At 45.6% G+C, this 25398-nt stretch overlaps 2 protein-coding genes across 3 annotated transcripts; both read right to left on the reverse strand.

The window, feature by feature from the left end:
* Positions 1–1001: 1001 nt before the first annotated feature.
* Positions 1002–7304, reverse strand: ap5b1 (adaptor related protein complex 5 subunit beta 1). 2 transcript variants are annotated; one of them, XM_089010335.1, is made up of 3 exons: positions 7043–7304; positions 4860–5651; positions 1002–2839 (listed from the first exon to the last, which is right to left on the reverse strand). In XM_089010335.1, the coding sequence occupies exons 1-3, from the start codon at positions 7178–7180 to the stop codon at positions 1058–1060; spliced, it is 2712 nt and encodes a 903-aa protein (XP_088866461.1). In that variant the 5' UTR covers positions 7181–7304; the 3' UTR covers positions 1002–1057. The 2 variants fall into 2 exon arrangements, with proteins under 2 accessions (XP_088866461.1, XP_088866460.1); XM_089010334.1 differs by having other exon boundaries at positions 1002–2947.
* An 11134-nt stretch (positions 7305–18438) lies between these two features.
* On the reverse strand, positions 18439–23677 carry lg12h1orf50 (linkage group 12 C1orf50 homolog). The gene is made up of 5 exons (XM_089010169.1): positions 23355–23677; positions 21250–21365; positions 21097–21183; positions 19847–19978; positions 18439–18731 (listed from the first exon to the last, which is right to left on the reverse strand). The coding sequence occupies exons 1-5, from the start codon at positions 23401–23403 to the stop codon at positions 18522–18524; spliced, it is 594 nt and encodes a 197-aa protein (XP_088866295.1). The 5' UTR covers positions 23404–23677; the 3' UTR covers positions 18439–18521.
* Between the last annotated feature and the right edge of the window lie 1721 nt (positions 23678–25398).

A 25398-nucleotide genomic window follows, 5' to 3' on the forward strand; every position in this document is an offset into this window, starting at 1 on the left:
CAAGAATCTCCTTGGACGATGATGTTTGCAGATGACATTGTGATCTGTAGCGAGAACGGGGAACAGGTGGCGGAGAAACTAGAGATGTGGAGATATGCCCTGGAAAGGAGAGGAATGAAGATCAGTCGCAGCAAGACGGAATATGTGTGTGTGAATGTGAGGGATCCAAGTGCAAGAGTGATGCTACAGGGAGAAGAGCGAAAGAAGGTGGAGGATTTTAGGTACTTGGGGTCAACTGTCCAGAGCAATGGAGATTGTGCAAAAGAGGTGAAGAAGCGTGTTCAGGCAGGCTGGAACGGCTGGAGAAAAATGTCAGGTGTGATGTGTGATAGAAGGGTTTCAGCTAGGATGAAAGGAAAAGTGTATAAAACAGTGGTGAGACCAGCCCTGATGTTTGGACTGGAGACAGTGCCACTGAAGAAAAGACAGGAAGCAGAGCTGGAGGTAGCACAGCTGAAGATGTTGAGGTTTTCTTTGGGAGTGACCAGGAATGAGTACATTAGAGGGACAACTCATATTAGAAGCTTTGGAGAGAAAGTCAGAGAGGCCAGACTGAGATGGTTTGGACATATCCAGAGGAGAGAGAGTGACTATATCGGCAGAAGGATGCTGAGCCTTGAACTGCCAGGCAGGAGACCGATTGGAAGACCGAAGAGGAGGTTTATGGATGTGGTCAAAGAGGACATGAAGGTAGCTGGTGTGAGAGAAGAGCTCAAAACCGGGTTAGATGAAGGATATTGATTCGCTGTGCCGACCCCTGCGGGGAAAAGCCGAAAGGAAAAGAAGATGAGAAGACATACTTTATGAAAAAAAAATCCTTAATCCTATGCAACAATGATTTTTTTTGCAATTAGTCGTCTTATTGTGTTTCAAGTTGTGAAAAATGGGACAGGCAACTTCATGGCAGGCAACTTTTCAGAGTTGTCTGCACTGGTGTCCGCTAACTTTTTCTCAGGAGTTTCAGACACTGATTCTAATTCCAAACGTGAAAGCACATCATCTGGTTTCATCAGCAGTTTATTGAAGAAAATGCAATGGTGGCACAAAATATGTGATTTCACAGCTTCACCTTTTCAGGCAAAGACGTGAAAAGGTTCCCAAGGAAAGAACCCAAGTGAGGCAGCAGCCGCCAGTTATCGGTCACAATGTTGAACTGGACAACATCCTCTTCTGCGATGATTTTCATCAGGATGTGAAATTGCGGCGGAATGAAAAAAACACATTTCAATTCCGCTTTATCGGCCGACTCGGATATTACGAACGGACGCAAGTGTTTTTCCACAATGGCGCCCAGTTCTTCCTCTCGCAACTGGCCACAAAACAGGCTGGTAGCCTCATCTGCTCTCTCCTCCAGATGAATTTCATCCCAAAGTTCCTTGAAAACGCACCATTTGAGATCTGATCCCCAAGTGGTGGGAACAGCCAACGGCAGAAAGGCTTGCTGGAATCTAATGTGAATGTCCGGCAGCAAAGTATAGCAGGAAAGGCCATTGACGGTGTTGAAGATGGCGCTGCAGCTGACCGTGACGGGGACAGGCCACCTGGGCTTCAAGACCAACTTGACCACAGGGAAAGGGCTCGTTCGACTAAAATAGGGCACCTGGAAGTCGCAGAGTTCTTGGTCAGCGTTATCCCTCAAGACAAAGTGCAGGTGTATGCTGAAGACCACGTCCAAGCCAGAGAGTTGGTGCGTGGTCTGCTTGAGCTGGTAGTACAAAGTCATCTGTGAACCAAAGCTGGAGTCTTGGAACTGGGCCCTGTAGGCTTCCAGTCCTCGGCCGCCCTGCGCCTCACCAAGGCACTGTTCACTTTGCGGAACCGTCTCTGTTTCCAGAACCTGATGTTTGGGACATTTCAACTCAACCAGCTGAAAAATGTCCGTTTCCGTCCGGTGAATGGTCAACGCCTCTGTGTCTGCCATGATGCAGGACAGCGAGTTTTTGACGTTTTGGCCGTCCTCCCTCAAATCCTGTTGGAGGACCCCAGTCAGTTTGTCTTTGGAGAGGTTAGTCAAGAGGCTGTAATACAGTCCAGCCCTATCTTGAATGTCTGCGTCGCCGTAGTAACAGATCAGATGCTGCAGGATGTCGGCCAGAGAGACCAAAAACCAATCCAGTCCGGGATGGGTCATCAAGCGCCGGCAGAGCTGCAGCACGCCGCTTCCCAGACGCCAGTCGCCGGTCCGGCACACGGAAGGTGTGAAGACCACCTGGGAAAGGAGCCGCAGTGTGGCCTGCTGGGGGATCTGCCCTTCTTCCGCCACCCGAGCCAGCACCTTCAGGTGCCAAGCCAGATCCGGGAGGGTCAAGTGAGCAGGAGGCGCATCAACGATAACGCTCTGCAGAGCCCGGCACAGTCTGACGGACCAATTGCGTTCCAGGAATAAGGGACCACTTTCCTCGGCCAGGTTGAGGATCTGAGGAGCTAAGTGGCTTTGGTGACGGTAAAGCGTGCAGAGGTTCTGGGCAACGCACCTCGCATGTTTCTCAATGTGACTAAACGCAAGAAGGAAAAGGAAAACCGCCCTGAAAAAGGCGGCGGCAATCCGGCCACGGTGTCCTCGGCTCAGGATGTGCAGCAGCGACCCCAGGTGGTCCGCCAGGTAGACCGCAGTCCGGTCTTCGTCGCCCTCCTCCTGGCACACCAGCAACAGCAGATTGAAGCGGGCCAGCATGGTGGCCGGATCGTGGAGGAGGGTGGGCGCTAGCGTGTTGGCTAATTGGGACGTTAGCAGCACGGGTGGACTTTCGCTATTCCCGCAGGTGATGGGCCTGTTCTCGGGAAAATGCAACAGGTAGTCCAAGAAGAAGAGCTTCTCGGCTTGACTGAGCAGTGCATGCTGGGAGAGAAGAAGCAAGCGCCTTAGGATCAAAGCTTCGTCGGCGGCGCTGAACAGGCTGTCGGTGAAGGCGCACTTGAGCAGCAGAGTGCTATGAACAAGGCTAATCTGATACACAAAAAAAAAAAATCGCCTTCAACTTCAAGAGCAAACCCAACAGATGCTCAGTGTGCACCTTCTCAATTGCAAACTGTTTGTGGATTCAAAAATGACAACTAGATACAAACACACCGTATTTTTCCATGTATAAGGAGCACCCAAAAGCCTTGATTTTCTTCCAAAGATGACCTTATACTAACTGGCTATCTATTTGCTATCTATTAGCTATCTATTAGCTAGCTACCTAGCTGGCTATCTGATTGCTATCTAGCTAGCTACCTAGCTATATATTTACTATCTATTTGCGATCTATTAGCCAGCTAGCTACCTGGCTATCTATTTGCTATCCATTTGCTATCTAGCTAGCTACCTAGCTGACTATCTATTTGCTATCTATTAGCTAGCTACCTGGCTGGCTATCTATTCGCTGTCTGGCTAGCTATCTGGCTATAAATTAGCTATATGGCTGTCTAGCTAGCTATTTATCTAGCTTGTCTAGCTGGGTATCTACTAGCTATCTGTTAGCTAGCTAACTAGCTTTCTATCTATTATAGTTACTTCCGGGTTGAGTGAATGATGGCGCATGTGGTTGCCGCTGCTCACCCGCAGAAAAACCGATCCTGTGACTGTAAAGTGATCTTGAGAGTTTTGAAAGGTGCTTGTAAATGAAATGGATTATTATTATTATTATTATTATTATTATTATTATATTATACACCGACCGCTGCGGCTTATATGTGAAGTCATATTGAAGTCTGGCAACTACTGTCAGCAACCACCGACTTCGTAGAAGAAGTCGTGCGTCACCCAAGCCTCGATCGACTGTAGCGCCTTATAATGTGCTGTAACTTATACTTGGAACACTTAATATTATATTTGGAAAACGTTTTTCATTCATTGAAGTTGCACCTTATATTTGGAAAAAGTGTGAAAATAGATTATTGATTGGGAGTGCGCCTTATACACCAGAAAAATATGGGACTAATATACTACAGTGATACCTTGGCTTACGAACTTAATTGGTTCCCAGAAAGTGTGTGTAAGGCGAAAAGTGTGTATTCCAAACGTTAATTTCCCACAGGAAACCATTAAACTGAGAATAATCCATTTCCAGGTCCCATAAAACATCATTTTCTCCTAAATCGCCTTAAAACTCCACAAAGTCTACCTTATTTTTTGTATAATAAATGTGCTATTTTATTGTAATTAAAGAAATAAACTGTACTTTATAATAAAGTCGTTTTATTTACCTTTGTGATGGTCGTTGATGGAATGGATAGCTTTTTGCATAAAGTATCTCAAGGAGCTCTGGGTTGTACATCTTAGAAGTTGTGATATCGCAACAGCAACAGATGCAGGCAGACGCACCAGAAAGTTCAGTCATAGCTGGTTCCCTTGCTTGACCTTTCTCTTCAAATTGTACAGATGGCTTGTGCGGTTTATTTGTGGAGCCTGAGTGATGTGGTATTTTAACCTTGCAGTCTAGACTCGAGACTAGCCTTTGAACTATCAATAAAGTTTAAACGAGTCCAAATTTCACTGTTTTCTATTCATTTTCTCACTCTCTCTCTGTTGTCTGCCTATCTATTTTCATGTGCAGCTCTGTGTTTCTGTAACCCCTCCCCCCCTCACTGCTGTGTTCTTGACCAATCACGTGCGGCTTTATCCGAATACTGAGGGCGGGGAATATAGGACAAAAACAAGTCCGCTGCCATTTCCTTGTTAAGAGAAGGGGCTCGTTCGTGAATGACACATCACTCATTGTGGCGCTCCGTGTGTATCCCGAAAAATAGTTTGTATGCCAAGTGAATATTCTTGCGAATTTAACGTTCGTAAGGCGAAAAGTTGGTTAGCTAAAGCGTTCGTAAGCCAAGCTATCACTTTACATGTAATCGTGAGTTGCTAAGCAAAGAATACAAACCTGGCTGGTTCCAAATATGCGCAGAAGTTGCGCTCTAAATATGGACGGGCGAAGAACGGGAACCATGGTGACCACCTCCATCATGGTGTGCAGAACGGCCGCTTGACACAGCGGAGTGAGAAGGAAAGAATGTTCCAGAGCGGTCGACAGGACCGAGCGCAAATCTTTGCAGTCTCGCCCAGTCTGAACAAGAGGCACCGGGCCTGCATGGCCCGTGATCAGGGACGAGAAGATGGCCGAGTCTTGATCCACTTGGTCCACTGATCTCTGGTCTGCTTCCCAGTTGGCGATTGTACATTCCCCCAGCAGTAATTTTAAATAATCATCACCCGATCCAGGATCAATGGCGAGCTGATAAACAGCATTTTTCAACACCAGCGTATTTAGTCGCGCATATGCCTGATGAAGCTTGGAGGTTTCTTTGGTCCAAAGGCCGCCAATGAGCTCAAGGCGCTGAGAAAGAAGCCCGGAACAGCAAGTCTCCAGCTCCTGGAGACATTCGCACGCCATTGCTCTCAAGAGAAGAACGCCGTCACCGTCAAAGTTGGACGTGTCCTGCACCAGCTGAAGGAGCAGATCCAGGAAGTCCACGCAGGCTTGGATTTTGTGGCTCACGCAAGAGCTACAGACCAGGACGGAGGTCAGGGTGATGAGGAGGGAAGTGCGGAATTCAAGCCACGTCGACGGGCACTGGGCAAACACCGACAGGAGCTCCAGGACTGTTTCTTCTCCGATGGACGCAGTAGGACACAGGAGGGAGGCTTGCTCGCATAGTGGGGACAGCAGGGACACCTGAGACGGGCCAGAAACAAACAACTCTCGAGGTCAATTTACAGTCACAGGATACGTTTCTGTGGGTGAGCAGCGGCAGCCACACAGGCCAGCGTTCACTCAACCCGGAAGTAAATAGGTAGAAAGCTAGCTAAACAGCTAGTAGATAGTTAGTAGATAGCCAACAAATAGCTAGCTAGATATCCAGACACCTTGATAGTTATATAGCTAGCTAGCTCGATAGTTAGAAGCTAATACACTGAATGTCACAGATAGAAAGCGAGCTTAGTTGAGAAATGTCTGTGTAAGCTCTCAGTGGTACAGGAGTGGTCCATCGATGAGAAGGTTTCTTCAGCCGTCATCTGTACTTCTTTCAAGGTGTCAGACGTTTTGGTGTCGGACGTTTTGCTTCTTATCCAAGAGGCTTCGTCAGCGAATCAAAATCTTTTGCTGGTAGTTTAGGCCCCATATATATATATATATATATATATATATATATATATATATATATATATATATATATATATATATATATATATATATTTCTACATCCCTACTGTCCAGACGTGGCGGTGCCAGACTCTGCTATGATTGGGGTCTACGACTAGCCTGATTGCTCCCTTTGAACTGGTGTCACTCCATTAGCATAACGAAGCCTATTTTGCCTAAGAAGACGGTTGTAGGAACAATCCAAATCGAACCTCACCCTCATGGCAATTTAGTGAAGGGTTTTGCTGTTTTATGAACATAGCTCCTTTGACACTCCTTCCTTTTCTTTCGCTCATATTTTAACCTCACTGTCGTCAAATGGGTGGTTGCTAGCTTTTAGGTGCATATGTACTGCAGATTGAGGACCACTAGTATTATCCTTCCCATGTTGATCAAGTCCTTTTTTGAGAATTTCTTTTGTCTCCCCAATGTATTGCTCTTTACAATTTTCATTTTTACAATGTATTGAATAAAATGCATGACTTAGTTTGACAATACAAAACTACCAGCAAATTTTAGTTCACTGACGAAGCCTCTTGGATAAGAAGCAAAACGTCCGACACCTTCAGAGTACAGGTGACAGCTGAAGAAACCTTTTCAGCGTTACTACAGTAAATATACACATATAAATTGATGTTTATTATGTTTGCTAAAGTCATTATAAGTGCCTTGCATGCTGGGTCCGAGACGACAGTAATTTCATCTGTGCTGTATGTCATGCATATTAGCATATTTGACAATAAAGCTGACTTTGAGTTTGATTATTCTCTATCGTCATTAGCATTTATAATAATAATAAAATAAATAATAATAATAATATCATCATCATCATCATCATAGTGTACATTTGCCTTGATCGCGTTTGGAAGAGATGAGGGTAAAGTAGCCGCGATCGATCACAGTGTAATTGATCATGAAGGCACCTTAATATTGTTGCTGATTCTGTCATCTCGCAGCTCGCGGAGCAACTCTGCAAGGAAAACATCCGCCGATTTGAACGAGACGAATCGGGACGGACTACGGAAAAAGTCAGAAATGTTCGCCTTCCACTTAACAGCCATTGGCAACCTTGCTGTCACAATCCGCTGATCTTTGCAAACCCTTCAAAAAAAACTGCCGTCAAGTCCTCCCATAACAGCTGACCAAGACATTTCCGGCATCCTCTTCCTCGTTTTCTTCTTCGTCCTCCTCCTCGTCGTCCCCCGCGTCTTCTTCTTGGCAGTTCAACGTTTGGTCCTTCTGCCCCCTATTGGATTGGAGTGTAGAGCGGTTTATCGAAACGCAGGGAATAAAGCCCCCCATTCTGTTTCTACGTATATTTATATTTTATATGCCATTGTATTTTACTTAAGGGACATATGTATTCCGGTCCCAAGCCCGGATAAATACAGATGGTTGTGTCAGGAAGGGCATCCGACGTAAAAGCTAGGTCAAAACAAACTTGCGGATCAAACCTCTAAAGCTGGAGGACACTGATTTGCTGCGGCGAACCCTTGAAGGGAAGGGCCGAAAGGAAAAGAACAAGATTTATTATATTATTATTATTAATAATAATAATAATAGTCCGTCTTGAAAATGGCTTTAACAGGAAATCTGCAACCAAATCCGTTTCTTCTCCTTCAGCCATGGTGGGTTAACAAAAGCACAATTTCAAAAATCAAGAATGTATTTGCTTATCTAGCTTGCTAAAGATGCAAAGTGTTAGCTCTGGCCAGAATGCGCTTGTCACTTGTGGCGAGTAATGTGTCGTTCGCAAGCAAGCCGGTTCTCCATAATAATAATAATAATAATAATAAATAATAATAATAATAATAATAATAATAATAATAATAATAACAATTAAAGGTTTTCTGATTTTGATGTTCTTATTCTGATAACACCAATTCGGGTTGTTGAGTCATATCGTGTCTGCTGTCCATTAAAGTAAGCAGCCCTTTTGGATTGGCAACATTTCAATGAACTGCAACAAACTTTCAGGCATTTGGGCATGTATTAGTGATGTTTCGTTTGCGAACGAGCCGGTTCTTAGAGCGGGATCGCTGAACTGAACGAAGAGAGACGTCTCCTAACACGGCGCCTATAAATTAAATCTGTTATTGTTATTATGAGGATTATTATTCGCCGTGTGGAAATGTCCCTATCCTTGGTTGGGCGGGTCAAAGTTGTCAATAGCGGTGTGTCGTTCGCGAACGAGCCGGTTCTTAGAGCCGGATATCTGAAGTGAACGAAGAGATCCGGTTCCTAACAAGGAGCAGGAAATGGGAGCCTACTTTTTGTCCTCTATTCTCCGCCCCCAGTCGTCGGGTAAAGTTGCATGTGATTGGTTGATATCCGTGGTAGAGGAGGGAGGGGACAATTACAGACACGCAGCAGCATGGAGAAGGGGGGGGGGGGGTGTAAGGGTAGACAGGTGGACAAATGTGATCACATTATGCTGTTATTATTATTCAATTGTTGAATTTTTTACTAGTTGGTATGATAGCATTATTAATATTAAAAGCAAATGAGTGACAGATGATCATCAGACCAGAGTAACCACAGGGAAAGTCAAAGTTAGCATCCACTAACTCTTCTTCTTCTTTTCCTTTCGGCTTTTCCCTTCAGGGGTCGCCATAGCGAATCAATGTCCTCCAACTATCCCGGTTTTGTGCATCCTCTTCTGTCACACCAGCTACCTTCATGTCCTCGTTGACCACATCCATAAAGCTCCTCTTCGGCCTTCCTCTCGGTCTCCTGCCTGGCAGTTCATGGCTCAGCATCCTTCTCCCGATATATCCAAAGTCACCTTTATTGTCAAATATGCTAATATGCATGACATACAGCACAGATTGGATTGGATTGGATATGCCTTTATTAGTCTCACAGTGGAGAAATTTACATTTCACAGCAGCAAAGTGATGAAAGGAATGAAAGTAGAAAAACAAAATTACGTAAATTAAAATTAATGTCGTCTCGGACCCAGCGTGCAAGACATGCAAGGCACTTATAATGTGGCTAAAAAGACATACAATTGACAACAGACAATACATGTAATTTCTGAATGTAAAGTGAGGTAGTGACATATGTAAAGTGAGGAAGTGACGTATATAAAGTGACGTAATGGAGTAATGCAAATACAAACAAGAAAGGTTTGAAGTGAGGTCTTGCAGAAAAAAAATGAAAGAACAAAAAAATAGAGTCCAGGATGATAGTACAGCATGTAGCGTGTACTCAGAGTTCGGTGAGTGTGGCAGTGGGAAGCGGTAGGGTGGGCAGGGCTGGGAGGGAGTTGAGTCTCCGGACTGCCTGGTGGCAGAAACTGTCCTTGAGCCTGCTGGTCTTGGCTCGGAGACTCCGCAGTCTCCTACCCGATGGCAGCAGGCTGAAGAGGCTGTGGGAGGGGTGGGTGGGATCACCAGCGAACCTGATGGCTCTGTGGGTGAGGCAGGTGTTGTAAATCTCCTGAAGGGGGGGAAGAGAGACACCGATGATCTTTTCAGCTGTCCTCACGATGCGCTGCAGAGTCTTACGGCAGGACACGGTGCAGGCGCCGTACCACACGGTGATTCAGCTGGTCAGGATGCTCTCGATGGTACCGCGGTAGAAGGAGGTCGTGATGGGGGTCGGGGCTCCAACTCTTTTAAGCTTGCGGTGGAAGTACATGCGCTGGTGGGATGTCTTGGTGATTGATGCCGTGTTGTGGCTCCAGGACAGGTCTTCGGATATGTGCACTCCCAGGAACTTGGTGCTGCTCACTCTCTCCACTTCAGCACCGTCGATGGTTAGTGGAGCATGCTGGGGGCGCACTCTCCTGAAGTCCACAACAATCTCCTTCGTCTTCTCCACATTCAGACGGAGATTGTTGTCGTTGCACCACGTGGCCAGGCGGCTGACCTCGTCCCTATAGGCTGTCTCCTCATCGTTGTTGATGAGGCCCAACACAGATGTGTCATCCGCAAACTTTATGAAAGGGTGGAGCTGGGTGATGATGGTGAGCAGCCATGCGTGAGCAGAGTGAAAAGGAGGGGGCTCAGCACACACCCCTGGGGGTCCCCTGTGTTCAGCGTGATGGTGCTGGAAGTGTTGTTTCCAACTCTGACTGCCTGTGGTCTCCCCGTCAGGAAGTCCAGCAGCCAGTTGCACAGGGAGGTGCTGATCCCCAGTTTGCTCAGTTTGTCTGTGAGCTGTTGGGGGATGATTGTGTTGAATGCTGAGCTGAAGTCGATGAACAGCATTCTGACGTAGGAGTCTCTGGTCTCCAGGTGGGTGAGCGCTGTATGGAGAGCAGTGGAGATGGCATCACCGGTCGAGCGGTTGGGCTGATATGCAAACTGGAAAGGGTCATGGTTGGGGGTTGAGGGCAGCATTGATGTGGTTCATAACTAGCCGCTGGAAGCGCTGCATGAGGATGGGAGTGAGTGCGACCAGGCGGTAGTCATTGTGGCAGGTGGGGGACGACTTCTTAGGGACCGGAATGATGGTGGTGGCTTTGAGGCACGTGGGCACAACAGCCTGGCTCAGGGAGGTGTTGAAGATGTCCGTTAAGACATCTGTGAGCTCCACAGCGCAGTCTCTCAGAACACGGCCAGGAATGCCGTCGGGACCTGGGGCTTTGCGTGCATTGGTCCTTCTGAGGGATCGCCTCACGCTGTCCTGGGACAATGTCGGCACCTGGTCGCCGGGAGGTGGTGGGGTCTGATGTGCTGGAGTGCTGTTGTCTGCCTCAAAGCGGGCGAAGAAGTCATTCAGCTGGTTCAGCAGAGTGGTGGAGTTCTCGCAGGTCTGTGGAGAGGGCTTGTAGTCTGTGATGGTCTGTATCCCACGCCACATGTTCCTGGTGTCTCTGCTGTCTCTGAAATGGTTGGCGATCCTCCTTGAGTGCTGTCTCTTGGCCATCCTGATGCCGCGTGACAGGTTAGCCCTGGCTGTCCTCAGGCCTAGCTCATCGCCAGCTTTGTAGGCAGCGTTCCGAGCCCTAAGCCATGGCTTCTGGTTGGCCCGGATGGTGACAGATCTGGTGACAGTCACGTCATCCATGCACTTCCTCATGTAGGAGGTAACAGAGTCTTTGTACTCTTGGAGGTCTGTGGTGTTGTTGTAGGTGGCCGCTTGTCTGAACATATTCCAGTCGGTGTTGGAGAAGCAGTCTTTGAGTGCCTCTGACAACCCATCAGGCCAGACCCTTATCTGCTTCTTGACTGGTTTGACGACTTTGACCAGTGGCCTGTATGCGGGCATTAACATGATAGTGGAGTGGTCCGAAGCTCCTAGGTGGGGGAGGGGGTAGGCTTTGTACGCTCCTTTGTGTGTGGTGAAAACATTGTCCAGAATGTTGTGGACAATCACTCTCTCTCCTCTGGACATGTCCAAACCATCTCAGTCTGGCCTCTCTGACTTTCTCTCCAGAATCAGAATTAGAAAAACCTTTATTTGTCCCACAATGGGGAAATTTGCAGTCCACAGCAGCAATTGAAAGGGGATGGGGTGGGGGTGAAAGGATAGAAAACAAAATATTCTGAGCAAAACAAAATAAAACTGTCAACTGTATACTGTGCAAATGTTAATGTGCAAAACTGTTTCATAAAAAAAACTGTACATAGTGCAAGTCAAAGCCATCCATAACCTTGCCCCTCCCTATCTTTCTGACCTGCTTCAAATATCTGTTCCCTCTCGGTCCCTCAGATCCTCATCCTCCCTTCACCTCTATGTGCCCTCTGCCCGTCTCACCACGATGGGATGCAGAGCTTTCAGCCGCTCTGCTCCCAAACTCTGGAATTCTCTTCCACCCAACATCCGTAATATTGACTCCCTCCCTATTTTCAAGGCTCACCTCAAAACCCACTTGTTTAAAATTGCTTTCAATGTATAGTTCTATCTGCTATTTTATTATGTATCATTTTACTTACGGTTTTATTGTTATGTGCTTTGTTTTATTGTTTTTATTGTGAAGTGTCCTTGGGTGTTTTGAAAGGCGCTTGAAATAAAATGTATTATTATTATTAAGTATCAAGAAAGGCACATTGACATATTGCATCAACCCATATATACAAGTGTGCAGTTTTTTATTTTTTTCCTCACATGTGATCACTGAGAATTGCAAAGCCTGACAGCAGTCGGTAGGAACGAGCGGCGGTACCTCTCCTTCTTGCAGCGCGGGTGTAATAATCTCTGGCTAAAGGAGCTACCCAGTGCTGTCAGGGTGGGCAGGAGGGTGTGGGAGGGGCTGTCCATAATAGCTTTTAGTTTAGCTAGCGTCCGTCTGTTGCACACCTCCTCCAGAGAGTCCAGCGAGCAGCACAGGACAGAACTGGCCCTCTTGACAAGGTGTTCCAGTCTTTTTCTGTCCCAGGTGGTGTTGCTGCCTGACCAGCAGATAATTCCATAGTGGATGGCTGAGGCCACCACAGAGTCATAGAAAGTCTTTAGGAGTGACCCCTGAACTCCAAAAGACCTCAGTTTCCTGAGGAGGAAGAGGCGACTCTGTCCCTTTTTGATTAGGGCATCCGTGTTTGTAGTCCAGTCCAGTTTATTGTTGAGAGTAACACCCAGGTACTTATAGGAGGTCACCCTCTCAATGTCCAAACCCTGGATGTTCAACGGTGCAGGTGAGGATTGTTTCCTGCAGAAGTCCACCACCAGCTACTTGGTTTTCCCGGTGTTGATCTGGAGGTGATTCTGCTGGCACCAGTCCACAAAGTCCTTTGTCAGTCCCCTGTACTCCCTATCGTCTCCCTCTGTAATGAGGCCGACAATAGCTGAGTCGTCAGAGAACCTCTGAAGGTGGCAGGTTGGGGTGTTGTAGTTGAAGTCCGAGGTGTAGAGGGTGAACAGGAATGGAGCCAGGACTGTCCCCTGTGGCGCTCCGGTGCTGCAGAGAAGCCTGTCCAACTCACAGTTCTTTACCCTCACCTACTGTGGCCTGTTTGTGAGGTAATCTGTAATCCAGGATGTGAGGTGACGGTCGACTCCGGCATGCCGCAGCTTGTCCCCCAGTAGATTTGGCTGGATGGTGTTGAAGGCACTGGAGAAATCGAAGAATGTGATCTTCACCGCGCTCCCAGCATTCCCCAGGTGCAGCAACGCCGAGTGGAGGAGATAGATGATGGCATTCTCCACACCCATGCTGGGCTGGTAGGCAAACTGTAGCGGGTCCAGCGATGAGCTTGCCAGGACGAGTCTCTCCAGCGTCTTCATCAGGTAAGACGCCAGCGCCACCGGTCTGTAGTTGTTGAGCTCCTTTGGGTTGGCAATCTTGAGCACTGGGACCAGCCATGACATTTTCCACAGCTGTGGAACTCTGCCCAGTTTCAGGCTCAGGTTGAACAAGTGCTGGACAATGACACACAGCTGGTCGGAGCAGGTCTTGAGGAGTCGGGAACTGATGTCATCCGGACCTGCTGCCTTCCTCACCTGCATCCTCAGTTGGTTCCTCACCTGCGCAGTTGTGACAGACAGGCAGGAACCAGGAGGCAGAGTGGCGGCTGAGGGTGTGGCAACGGTTGGGAGGGCAGATGTTGGTTGTGGAAAGCTGGTCGTGAGAGGGGGCAGGGAGGGTAAGGCCACAGTGAGAGTTAGTGCAGGTGCAGCTACAGGTGAAGTTGACGGTGGGCCGGGGGCGGCTGGCGACTTGTCAAACCGATTGAAAAAGCGGTTGAGTTCATCTACCCAGTCATTGTCTTTTTCGTTCAATGTCACTGGGCTTTTGTGGCCTGAGATGTTTTTCAGGCCCTTCCAGATACCAGCGACATTGCTGGCTTGCAGCTGCTCCTCCATTTTCATCCTGTAGGCCTTCTTCCCCTCTCTGATCTTCCTCCTCAGTTGGATCTGCACGGCCTTCAGTTCCTCTCTGTTGCCCGACACAAAAGCCATTTTCTTTTCCTTCAAGAGGACTTTTATGTCGGGATTAATCCATGGTTTGTTGTTGGAAAAACACAGCAGTCCTGGTGGGTACGGTGTTTTGTTCACAACAGTTTATGTAGTCTGTGATGGTGTCGTGAGTGAATCAATGTACTCCCCGTGAATCTCAGTGAAGAGCTGCCACCTGGTCGAGTCAAAACAGTCCCGCAGAGCTTCTTCAGCTTCTGTGGACCATCTTCTGACCGTGCGGGTCACAGCTGGTTACCTCTGGACAAGGGGTTTGTACACAGGAGATAAACCATATTGTGGTCTGCTCTTCCGAGAGGGGGGAGGGTGTGTACGCATCTTTGGCATTTGAATAAAATAAGTTCAATATGTTATTGTCTCTAGTGGCACAAGTTACATACTGTGTGAATGTTGGGAGGGAGGATTTCAGGGAAACATGATTGAAGTCCCCTGAGATGATGAACAAGGCGTTGGGGGACTGGGTTTGCAGCTTGTTTACAACAGTCATGAGGGCATCGGAGGAAGGAGGGAGAGGAGGTAGGTGTACCCAGAGGAAAAGAGAGAAATGGAACGCCAAGAGTATAGAACTAAGAGTAGGAACCTTGAATGTAGGAACAATGACAGGTAAAGGTCGAGAGCTGGTTGACATGATGCAGAGAAGGAAGGTAGACATACTGTGTGTCCAGGAGACCAGGTGGAAAGGGAGCAAGGCTAGAAGCTTAGGGTCAGGGTTTAAGTTGTTCTATCATGGTGAAGACAGAAAGAGAAATGGAGTTGGGGTTATCTTAAAAGAGGAGTTTGTTAGGAATGTCTTAGAAGTAAAAAGAGTATCAGATAGAATGATGAGTCTGAAGCTAGAAATTGAAGGTGTGATGTTCAATGTTGTTTGTGGGTATGCCCCACAAGTAGGATGTGAGCTGGCGGAGAAGGAGAAATTTTGGTTGGACTTTGATGAAGTCATACAGAACATCCCGAGAAGTGAGAGGGTGTAATTGGTGGAGACTTCAATGGACATGTTGGCGCGGGAAACAAAGATGATGAGGAGGTGATGGGCAGGTTTGGATGAGGAACGCTGAAGGACAGATGGTGGTTGACTTTGCTAAGAGAATGGAAATAGCTATTGTGAATACTTTCTTTCAGAAGAGACAGGAACATAGGGTGACTATAAGAGTGGAGGCAGAAGTACACAGGTAGACTACATTTTGTGTCAACGGTGCCATCTAAAGGAAATCAGTGACTGCAAAGTAGTGGTTGGTGAGAGTGTAGCCAGACAGCATAGGTTGGTGGTCTGTAGGATGACGCTGGCAGTGAGGAAGATGAAGAAACCAAAGGCTGAAGTGAGGACAAAATGGTGGAAGTTGAAAGAGGAAGAGTGTTGCATGACATTTAGGAAGGAGGTAAGACAAGCACTGGGTGGGTGGGCAAACTACAGGTAACATAATCAGAGACACAGGTCGGAAAGTAATTGGTGTATCGAGTGGAAGAAAGGTAGATAAGGAGACTTGGTGGTGGAATGGGGAGGTGCAGGAGTGTATACAGAGAAAGAGGTTAGCAAAGAAGACGTGGGACACTGAGAGGACGGACGAGAGTAGACAGCAGTACAAGGAGATGCAGCGCACGGTTAAAGTAAAGGTGGCAGAGGCTAAACAAGAGGCCTACGATGACTTGTATGCTCGGCTGGACAGCAAGGAAGGTGAGACTGAACTTGACAGGCTGGCGAGACAGAGAGTCAAAGATGGTAAGGACATGCAGCAGGTTCGGGTGACTAATGATAGAGATGGTAATTACCAGGTGCCAATTGTGTGATGGCAAGACAGAAAGAGTACTTTGAAGAATTGATGAATGAGGAACATGAGAAGGAACAAAGAGTAGAAGACGTGACTGTTGTGGACCAAGACGTAGCAAGCATTAGCAAGGATGAAGTGAGGAGGGCGCTGAAGAGGATGAAGGGGGGAAAGGCACTCGGGCCTGATGATTTACCAATCGAGGTATGGAAGTGTCTTAGAGAGGTGGCGGTGGTGTTCCTGACTGGGTTCTTCAACAAGATCTTAGATGGTGAACACATGCCTGAAGAATGGAGACAAAGTGTACTCGTGCCCATTTTTAAGAACAAAGGAGATGTGCAGAGTTGTACTAATTACAGAGGAATAAAGTTGATGAGCCATACAACGAAACTCTGGGAAAGAGTAGTTGAAGCGAGACTAAGAGCAGAAGTGAAGATTTGTGAGCAGCAGTATGGCTTCATGCCAAAAAAAGAGTACGACAGATGCAATGTTTGCATTAAGAATGCTGATAGAGAAGTACAGAGAAGGTCAGAAGGAATTGCATTGTGTCTTTGTAGATCTGGATAAAGCGTATGACAGGGTGCCCAGAGAAGAGCTGTGGCATTGCATGAGGAAGTCTGGAGTGACGGAAAAGTATGTCAGAGCGGTACAGACATGTATCACGACTGTAAGACAGTTGTGAGGTGTGCTGTCGGTATGACTGAGGAATTCAAGGTGGAGGTGGGACTCCACCAGGGGGTCAGCTCTGAGCCCCTTCTTGTTTGCTATGGTGATGGACAGGCTGACAGACGATGTTAGACAAGAATCTCCTTGGACCATGATGTTTGCAGATGACATTGTGATCTGTAGCGAGAACGGGGAACAGGTGGCGGAAAAACTAGAGATGTGGAGATATGCCCTGGAAAGGAGAGGAATGAAGATCAGTCGCAGCAAGACGGAATATGTGTGTGTGACTGAGAGGGATCCAAGTGCAAGAGTGATGCTACAGGGGGAAGAGATAAAGAAGGTGGAGGATTTTAAGTACAGTAAAGTCTCGTTATATCGATATTCAAGGGAGTCCGAAAAAATATCGATATAACCGGGACTATCGATATATCCGACCCTGTTTGCATGTAATTTTCTCCATGCGTGTATAGAAATAGTATCGATATAACCGGGACTATCGATATATCCGATATCGAGATATCGAGACTTTACTGTACTTGGGGTCAAATGTCCAGACAATGGTGAGTGTGGAAAAGAGGTGAAGAAGCGTGTCCAGGCAGGCTGGAGCGGCTGGAGAAAAATGTAAGGCGTGATGTGTGATAGAAGGGTTTCAGCTAGGATGAAAGGAAATGTGTATAAAACCAGCCATGATGTTTGGACTGGAGACAGTGCCACTGAAGAAAAGACAGGAAGCAGAGCTGGAGGGAGCAGAGCTGAAGATGTTGAGGTTTTCTTTGGGAGTGACCAGGTTGGATAGGATCAGGAATGAGTATATTCGAGGGACAACTCATACTAGAGGCTTTAGAGAAAAAGTCAGAGAGGCCAGACTGAGATGGTTTGGACATGTCCAGAGGAGAGAGAGTGACTATATCGGGAGAAGGATGCTGAGTCTTGAACTGCCAGGCAGGAGACCGAGAAGAAGACCGAAGAGGAGGTTTATGGATGTGGTCAAAGAGGACATGAAGGTAGCTGGTGTGAGAGAAGAAGATGCACAAAACCGGGATAGATGGAGGACATTGATTCGCTGTGGCGACCCCTGAGGGGAAAAGCCCAAAGGAAAAGAAGAAGATGAGGGCATCGGAGGCAGCGCCGCCATTTGCTGTAGGGGGAATGTACGTCGTCACGGCTATAACATGTGAGAATTCCCGCGGCAGGTAATGCGGCCGGAGGCTAACGGCTAGCAGCTCGATGTCACGAGTGCAGAGTTTTTCCTTGACCGTGATGTGCCCAGGGTTGCACCATTTGTCATTCACAAACACAGCAATCCCGCCTCCTTTCTGCTTACCGCTGCCTTCATTTCTGTCCGCTCGTGGAAGCCATCCAACTCAGCGTGAGTGTCCCGAGTGATTGCCGATAGCCATGTCTCCGTGACAAGTAGCAAGCTGGCTTCCCTGTACTGCCTCTGGTGACGCGTTAGCGCCGCCAGCTCGTCCATTTTATTCGGGAGCGATCTCACATTTCCCATGATTACGGACGGGAGAACGTGTCGGTATTTTCTCGTTCCAAAGCCTCTAATATGAGTTGTCCCTCTAATGTACTCCTTCCTGATCCTATCCAACCTGGTCACTCCCAAAGAAAACCTCAACATCTTCAGCTCTGCTACCTCCAGCTCTGCTTCCTGTCTTTTCTTCAGCGGCACTGTCTCCAGTCCAAACATCATGGCTGGCCTCACCACTGTTTTATACACTTTTCCTTTCATGCTAGCTGAAACCCTCTTTTTGTTCTTTTGACTTCAAGACGGTGCCGCGAGAGTGGCTGCCTTTCCAGTAGCTCCTGTATTTTGTTTTTCTACCTTTGGATTGGATTTGGATTGGATTGCCTTTATTCGTCTCACAGTGGAGAAATTTACATTTCACACCTTCATTCCTTTCATAACTTTGCTGCTGTGAAATGTACATTTGTCCACTGCGAGACGAATAAAGGCAAATCCAAATCCAATCCGAATCATCCCAAACCCAGCAAACAAATTCAATGCTCTGACCCAATGATCTTGTACAAGTGTCATTTAATACCGTGGTTAGCATTCTTCAACAATCACAGATTGATTTCATAATGGGATAAATCTTGCGCTTTATTCAGCAACATCAAAGTCTTGTAATTTGGAGAGGCCTTTGAAATTGGGTTCCCTATCGGATGGTAAAATTGTCTGTTGGCTCAGTAGCTTGCCCATGATCGCAATCTCCGCATCCTTTTGATGCACACCATCCTCAGGAGCCCACGACATGTCATGTTGAAGTTTGAATGCGCCAACAAACGGGTGAGGACAACCTGAGCCCCATTCCTGGAAGGGATCACATTTGAAAGAACAATTGCACCATTGTCATTTCAACCGGTTACAAACAAACAAACAAACAAACATGGTGATGGACCAAACGTATCCAGTGCCACTTGTACAGTCATACCTTGGCTTACGAACTTAATTGGTTCCCAGACAGTGTGTAAGCCCAAAAGTGTTTATCCCAAAAATTTATTTCCCATAGGAAACCATTAAAACAATAATAATCCATTCCCAGGTCCCCATAAAACATCATTTTCTACTAAATAAGCTGTAAAACTCCACAAAATATACCTTATTTTATGTATAATAAATGCGAATGCTAATAAGTGCTATTGTATTGTAATGAAAGAAATACACTGTATTGTATAATCAAGTGGTTTTATTGACCTTTGTGATGGTCGTTGATGGCTTGATGGAATGGAGTGTTTAATGCTTTCCTCAGCATTAAACACTTGATGAGGAACATAGCCTTCTTCTTTCACCATCTTGAGGAATGATCCATTGGAGGTGCTTTCTTGGAGATTGCTTTACCTTGTTCCTCATCAATTGTCTTCTGTTTAGCTGGGTTGATCGCTTTTTGCATCAAGTGTATAGACGGCTTGTGTGTGTAACCTTGCAGGCTACACGCTGCCTTTGAACTATCAAAGTTGAAACAAGTCCAAATTTCACTGTTTTCTATCCATTTTCTCACTGTCTCTCTGTCATCTCCCTATCTATTTAATGTCCCCCCCCCCCCCCCACTGCTGCGTTCTTGACCAATCACGTGCAGCTTTAAGACTGGGGGCGGGGAATAGAGGACAAAAACAAGCCGGCTGCCATTTTCTTCTTAGAACGGGCTCGTTTGCGAACGACACATCACTCATTGTGGCAGCTCCCTGTGTATCCCAAAAAATAGTTCATGTGCCAAGATTCAATTCTCGTGAATTTAACGTTCGTAAACCGAAACGTTTGTTAGCCAAGGGGTTCGTAAACCGAGGTATCACTGTACTTGCTCAATCAATTGGTTCGGGAAGACATTTGTGAACTCCAACTAAAATCCTGGCACGGGAGTGGACCCATTTTTGCACATGGTCAGCCAGTGAATGAGTGAATTAAAAACACAACCAAAAAAAACTTACCTTGGGTGAAATGATGGAAAAGTATTTTTGTCCAGATGGTCGTTGGTAGAGGTAATACATGTTGCCCGGCTTTTTCACTATGTTACAGGCAGCATGGTGGAGGTCGGCGTCTCTTTTTGCTTCTTGTAACACCTCCACATGGACATCAAGAGAAATCCAAATGATCAAGCATCTTTTTCAATGTCCGTCAAGGACATCAACATACACCCTGGAGCAAATTAATTGCACCACCTGTGATCTTGACTTTTTGCTGGTTGAAATCATTCTAAAGCTTGTGAAAAATTCAGAACAATGTTTGCTACTATAGGGGTGGAGTCTGTCTGATATACTTGAGCAAGCACATTCCCTAATGACTTGTTTGCAAGGCCTCTGATTGGATCATTAATGGATGACCATGTCCTAATCCCCTTTCCGTCGCGTATAAAAAGAAGGCGTTTTTGGCTTGTAAATCAGTTCTTCTTCAAAAAGATGGATACAACACCACGGCAGGAACACGGCAACAAATCGAATCGAGAAATCGCCAAAGTCTTTGGTGTCATACTCAAAAGGAAAGGGGAGATGGGATCAGCCAGCCCACCAAGACATGGCAGGAAACGGAAGACGACCCCACAAGACAACAAAATGCTGCTACGCAACAGTGAAAAGAACCCACGATTGACCAGTCCTGCCCTGAACGTCCAGCAGACGGGCAGAGTGTCTGTTTTGGACGGTATAGTACCAAGACGTCTGTTAGAAGCCGGCCCTCCGGCACGTCGTCTCGTGAAGAAACAGCTCCTTACTGAACCCATGCAAAACAACCATGGCACCGTGTCACACGTCTAAGTAGATGAAGGATTTCTTTGCACAGAAGGACATTACTGTGATGGATTGGCCTGGCAATTCACCAGACTTGAACCCGATTGAAAATTTATGGTTGATAATCAAGATTCGTCTGCGTGAGAAAGATTGCACAGCACAAAAAAGCCCTAATTTCAGACCTGGTACAGTGACCCTTCCACCATCAACAACTGTCAAAATGTGGTGGATGCCATCGCTGAGGTGATCAGGAACAAGGGAGGACACGCTTCTGACTAAAATGGACATGTCAATCATTTGAGTTGTCAAAAAATGTCAACAATCAATTTGATGGCAAAATAACAGGGTGGTGCAATTAATTTGCACATTCTTCTGCTGTGATTTGAGGTGAATGGCAGTGAATGAGTTAATAGTCCCACATTAGGTCTGAAGTTAGCAGTCGTCATCTCCCTCACCTTTCTCGCTTGCTCTTGTAGATATCGGATCTGGTCTGCAATGACGGAAAGTTTGTTGCAAGCATTGGCTTGAATGAAATCGTCTGCCTGAGAAAACACATCACGCTCAAGATTGAAAAGATTCCATTGTGAAAAGGAAGCTGGACTTCAAACCTTCTGCAGTTGTGCTGCCAAAGCAACAAGATCCATTGGGTCCCCCACTCGAGTGGTCTGGTAAGCGTTGACCAGCTGCTGGCCGCAAGGATCAACGCTGCTCTCAACCAGAGTCACTGCACAAACACATTCGTGTTTACGTCATTCACTCGATGGAAACACGCTCAACTGATCACATCTTGTCCGGAGCTGGGTACAAAGTGCTTACAAAGAGGAGGAAAAAGCCCAAGGCCAGAACACTTTCTTCTACAGATACAGTAAAAAAAATTGAGAGCTAACTTTCTATCTATTTGAGTTACTTCCGGGTTGAGTGAACGCTGGTTCATGTGGCTGCCGCTGCTCACCCACAGAAAAACGTATCCGGTGCCTGTAAAGTGACCTTGAGAGTTTTGAAAGGCGCTTAGAAATGAAATGGATTATTATTAATATTATCATTAGTATTATGATCTATTATGCTATCTATGAATGTAAGAAGAAAGGAAAGGAAGAATTAGAAAAACAAATACAGGCGCTGCTGTAAGGGCAGCCACTCTCACGGCGCCATCTTCAAGTCAAAACTACAACAAAAAACTACATAAGAAATAATCTGCCACAACAGCAAAGAAACAGAAGCCTTTATATGTAAGCACTGTTCCTACATTCCTGACTAACGACTGGTCTGTTTGCCCCACTCCCTCCGGTATCACCTCATCAGCATTACGAATGTTGCCTAACCTGTGTTGCCTAGGCTGATGAGGTGATACCGGAGGGAGTGGGGCAATCAGGCCAGTCATTAGTCAGGAATGTAGGAACAATCAGTGGGGCCACAGGGAGTGGTCCTCTGCTCCCCCCAACCTGAGAGTAGGGACCTATCATAGCTGTGTCCGGCGCCGCCATGTCCGGACATTAGGGATATATAAATGGGGCCGATACGACCAGTCAGACTTTAGTTCGCTGACGAAGCCTCTTGGATAGGGGGCGATACGTCCGACACCTTCAAAAATAGTACAGATGACGGCTGAAGAAACCTTGTCATCGATGGACCACTCCTGTACCACTGAGAGCTTACACAGACGTATAAGCACTTTTCTATATTTATTTAGAGCTATAACCATATCTCAAAACTATAAAAATGATCTGTAGGAGATGTCAAAGCTAATGGAGTCATGATATCTCACTTCAACCCTTTTTGGTTTGTTTTTGCATAACTACACTACCTCACTTTACATACGTCACTCTCTCACTTTACATACGTCACTACCTCACTTTATATATATGTCACTCTCTCACTTTACATACGTCACTACGTCACTTTAAATACGACACTACCTCACTTTGCACTCACAAATGACATGTATTGTCTGTTGTCAAGTGTCTGTCTTTTTTAGCCACATTTTACATGCTGGGTCCGAGAGGACAATAATTTCACCTGTGATGTCGTGTATTTCATGCATATTAGCATATTTGACAATAAAGCTGACTTTGATATCATCACCACCATCGTTACATCAGGCCTAGAAAGTGCATTTTAGTTGACATTTGACAAGATCATAGCTAAATAAGTTTAGCGGACAGAAATATAAATGCAGTCTCATGATTCATTGCGTTTTGATTTCATGAATGAGTTTGCTCAATAAAAGCTGACTTTGACAGTCCGGAGACTCAACTCCCTCCCAGCCCTGCCCAGCCTGCCCCTTCCCACTGCCACACTCACCCAACTCTGAGTACACGCTACATGTTGTACGATCACCCTGAACTCTATTTTTTTTGTTCTTTCTCATTTTTTCTGCAAGACCTCACTTCAACCCTTTCTTGTTTTTGTTTTTGCATTACTACATTACGTCACTTCCTCACTTTACATATGTCACTACCCACTTTACATACAGAAATTACATGTTTTGTCTGTTGTCAATTGTGTCTTTTTAGCCACGTTATAAGTGCCTTGCATGTCTTGCACGCTGGGCCCGAGAGGACATTAATTTCATCTGTGCTGTATGTCATGCATATTAGCATATTTGACAATAAAGCTGACTTTGACTTTGGAGTTATGTCACGACGAGATGACGTCATCACGCAGCAGTGAGCTCGATTACGTCCATTTAGCCGATTGAAAGGCATTTCTTTACCTTTGGCTGTTTTGTCGGGCTGGTTTTGAATGCTGACAGTTCCATCCATTTTCTTCGCGGTTAGAATTGATTGAAAGGGCTTTATTAGGAAAGCGAATTGGTTAAGTAACCAGCTTGTTTTCCTCGAGTTCGTCACCTTTAATCGTTATTTGAGTTGTTCATCGCGTCCACTGACTGCCCTTCAAAGAAAACGGAAAGTCGTGCACGTTGTTGGAGCCTGGACCTACACTGGCCGTCAGAGTTGTTTCGAGGCTACTTTGTCAACGAAAACATAAACTGGAGGATGACCTGGGTGCGTCAACCACGACCCGGAAGTGGTTCTCGCGTCGCCATACAGGGACCGTGCACTTTGTGTCGCGTTTGGAAATGTCTCTAAGCCCAAGCAATGTTTTTTTTTACACTGGTGTGTTCAACGAGGCAGCGTGCGCGCTAAATTTCCGTAATGAATGATTTCGTATCTGCTTGGAGATTATTTATGAACGCTCCCTAAATAGGAATGACCTGTCGACAGGAAACCCACAACTGAAGCCAAAGGGCAGCCATTTTACGTTGCCAAAACGAAAAAACACGCACGCAAGTACTAATCTATTCAACGATTAGGTGTAGATTTTGTGTTCGAAAGAAAGTAGGTCCAATAACTACACACCAGTGGGAAGGACACAAAAATTGGCCGTATTTCAATGTATTCTGTAAAAAACCATTTAGAATAAAGGATTTGTCTGTAAAGTTATAATAATAATAATAAATTTACACTATATGGAGAAATCTTTTGACTTGCCTTTTTTGTTGTTGTCATTCTTATTTATTCATTCCCAAGAGTCAAAACGAAAAACTATGCATGACACGTGTGTTTAAAATACAGCTGCTTGTGATTATAAACATGGCCAGCAGATGGTTTCATGTGCACAGTATGAAGGCAAGATGGGGGAGGGGGGTGTTCCAACTGGGCCCTTGCACGACCAGCATTAATAATGATAGGGAAAGAATAATAATAATAATAATAATAATAATAAATTACATTTATAAGCGCTATCCAAAATTTTCAAGGTCACTTTTCAATCACAGGATAGTTTTTTCTGTGGGTGAGCAGCGGCGGCCACACGCGCCAGCGTTCACTCAAACCGGAAGTAACTCAAATAGATAGAAAGCTAGCTAGCTAGCTAGCTAATAGATAGCTAATAGCTAGCTAGCTACTATGTTTCCTGACTCAAATAGCTAGCTAATAGATATCTATTTATCTATCTATCTATCTATCTATCTATCTATCTATCTATCTATCTATCTATCTATCTATCTATCTATCTATCTATCTATCTATCTATCTATCTATCTATCTATCTATCTATGTGTAAGCTCTCAGTGGTACAGGAGTGGTCCATCGATGAAAAGGTTTCTTCAGCCGTCATCTACGTCTTTGAAGGTGTTATTTATTTATTTATTTATTTATCCAGTTACATTTTTCATTTATCCAGTTATTTATTTATTTATTTGTCCAGTCATTTACTTTTTATTTATTTTTCATTTATTTTTACTTGTTTTTATTTGTTTGTGTGTTTATGAGTTAATTTGTTTGTTTGTTTGGTGTCTGTTTATTTTTTATTTATTCATATTTCTATTCGTGTTTTTGTGTGTTAGTTTGTTTATTTGATTATTTAGTTGTGCATTTATTTATTTGTTTGTTTATTTGGGTCTTATTTATTTATCCATGTATTTATTTATTTATAATTTAATCTTGGGTGAACCCGCGTGTGGGCGTGTGGCTGCCGCTGCTCACCTGCAGAAAAAATATCCTGTGATTATAAAGCGCCCTTGAGAGTTTTGAAAGGCGCTTATAAACGAAAGGTATTATTATTAAATGTCAGCAATTTTGCAAATTATGAACACGCTTGCGACTCTGGTGAGTATGAGTGGCTCAGATGATGGTTGATCAAAAATAAATAAATACATAAATAAATTATTGAGTATTTTTTTTTTCATCCTCTTCTCCTCTCCGCAAGGAACAATCTTGCACCGAGTTCCAGACTGTGAGCAAGTAATCCAGTTG

Source organism: Hippocampus bargibanti, linkage group LG12 (assembly GCF_051943395.1).
Source record: "Hippocampus bargibanti isolate YZ-2025 linkage group LG12, ASM5194339v1, whole genome shotgun sequence".
Classification (NCBI taxonomy): Eukaryota; Metazoa; Chordata; class Actinopteri; order Syngnathiformes; family Syngnathidae; genus Hippocampus; species Hippocampus bargibanti.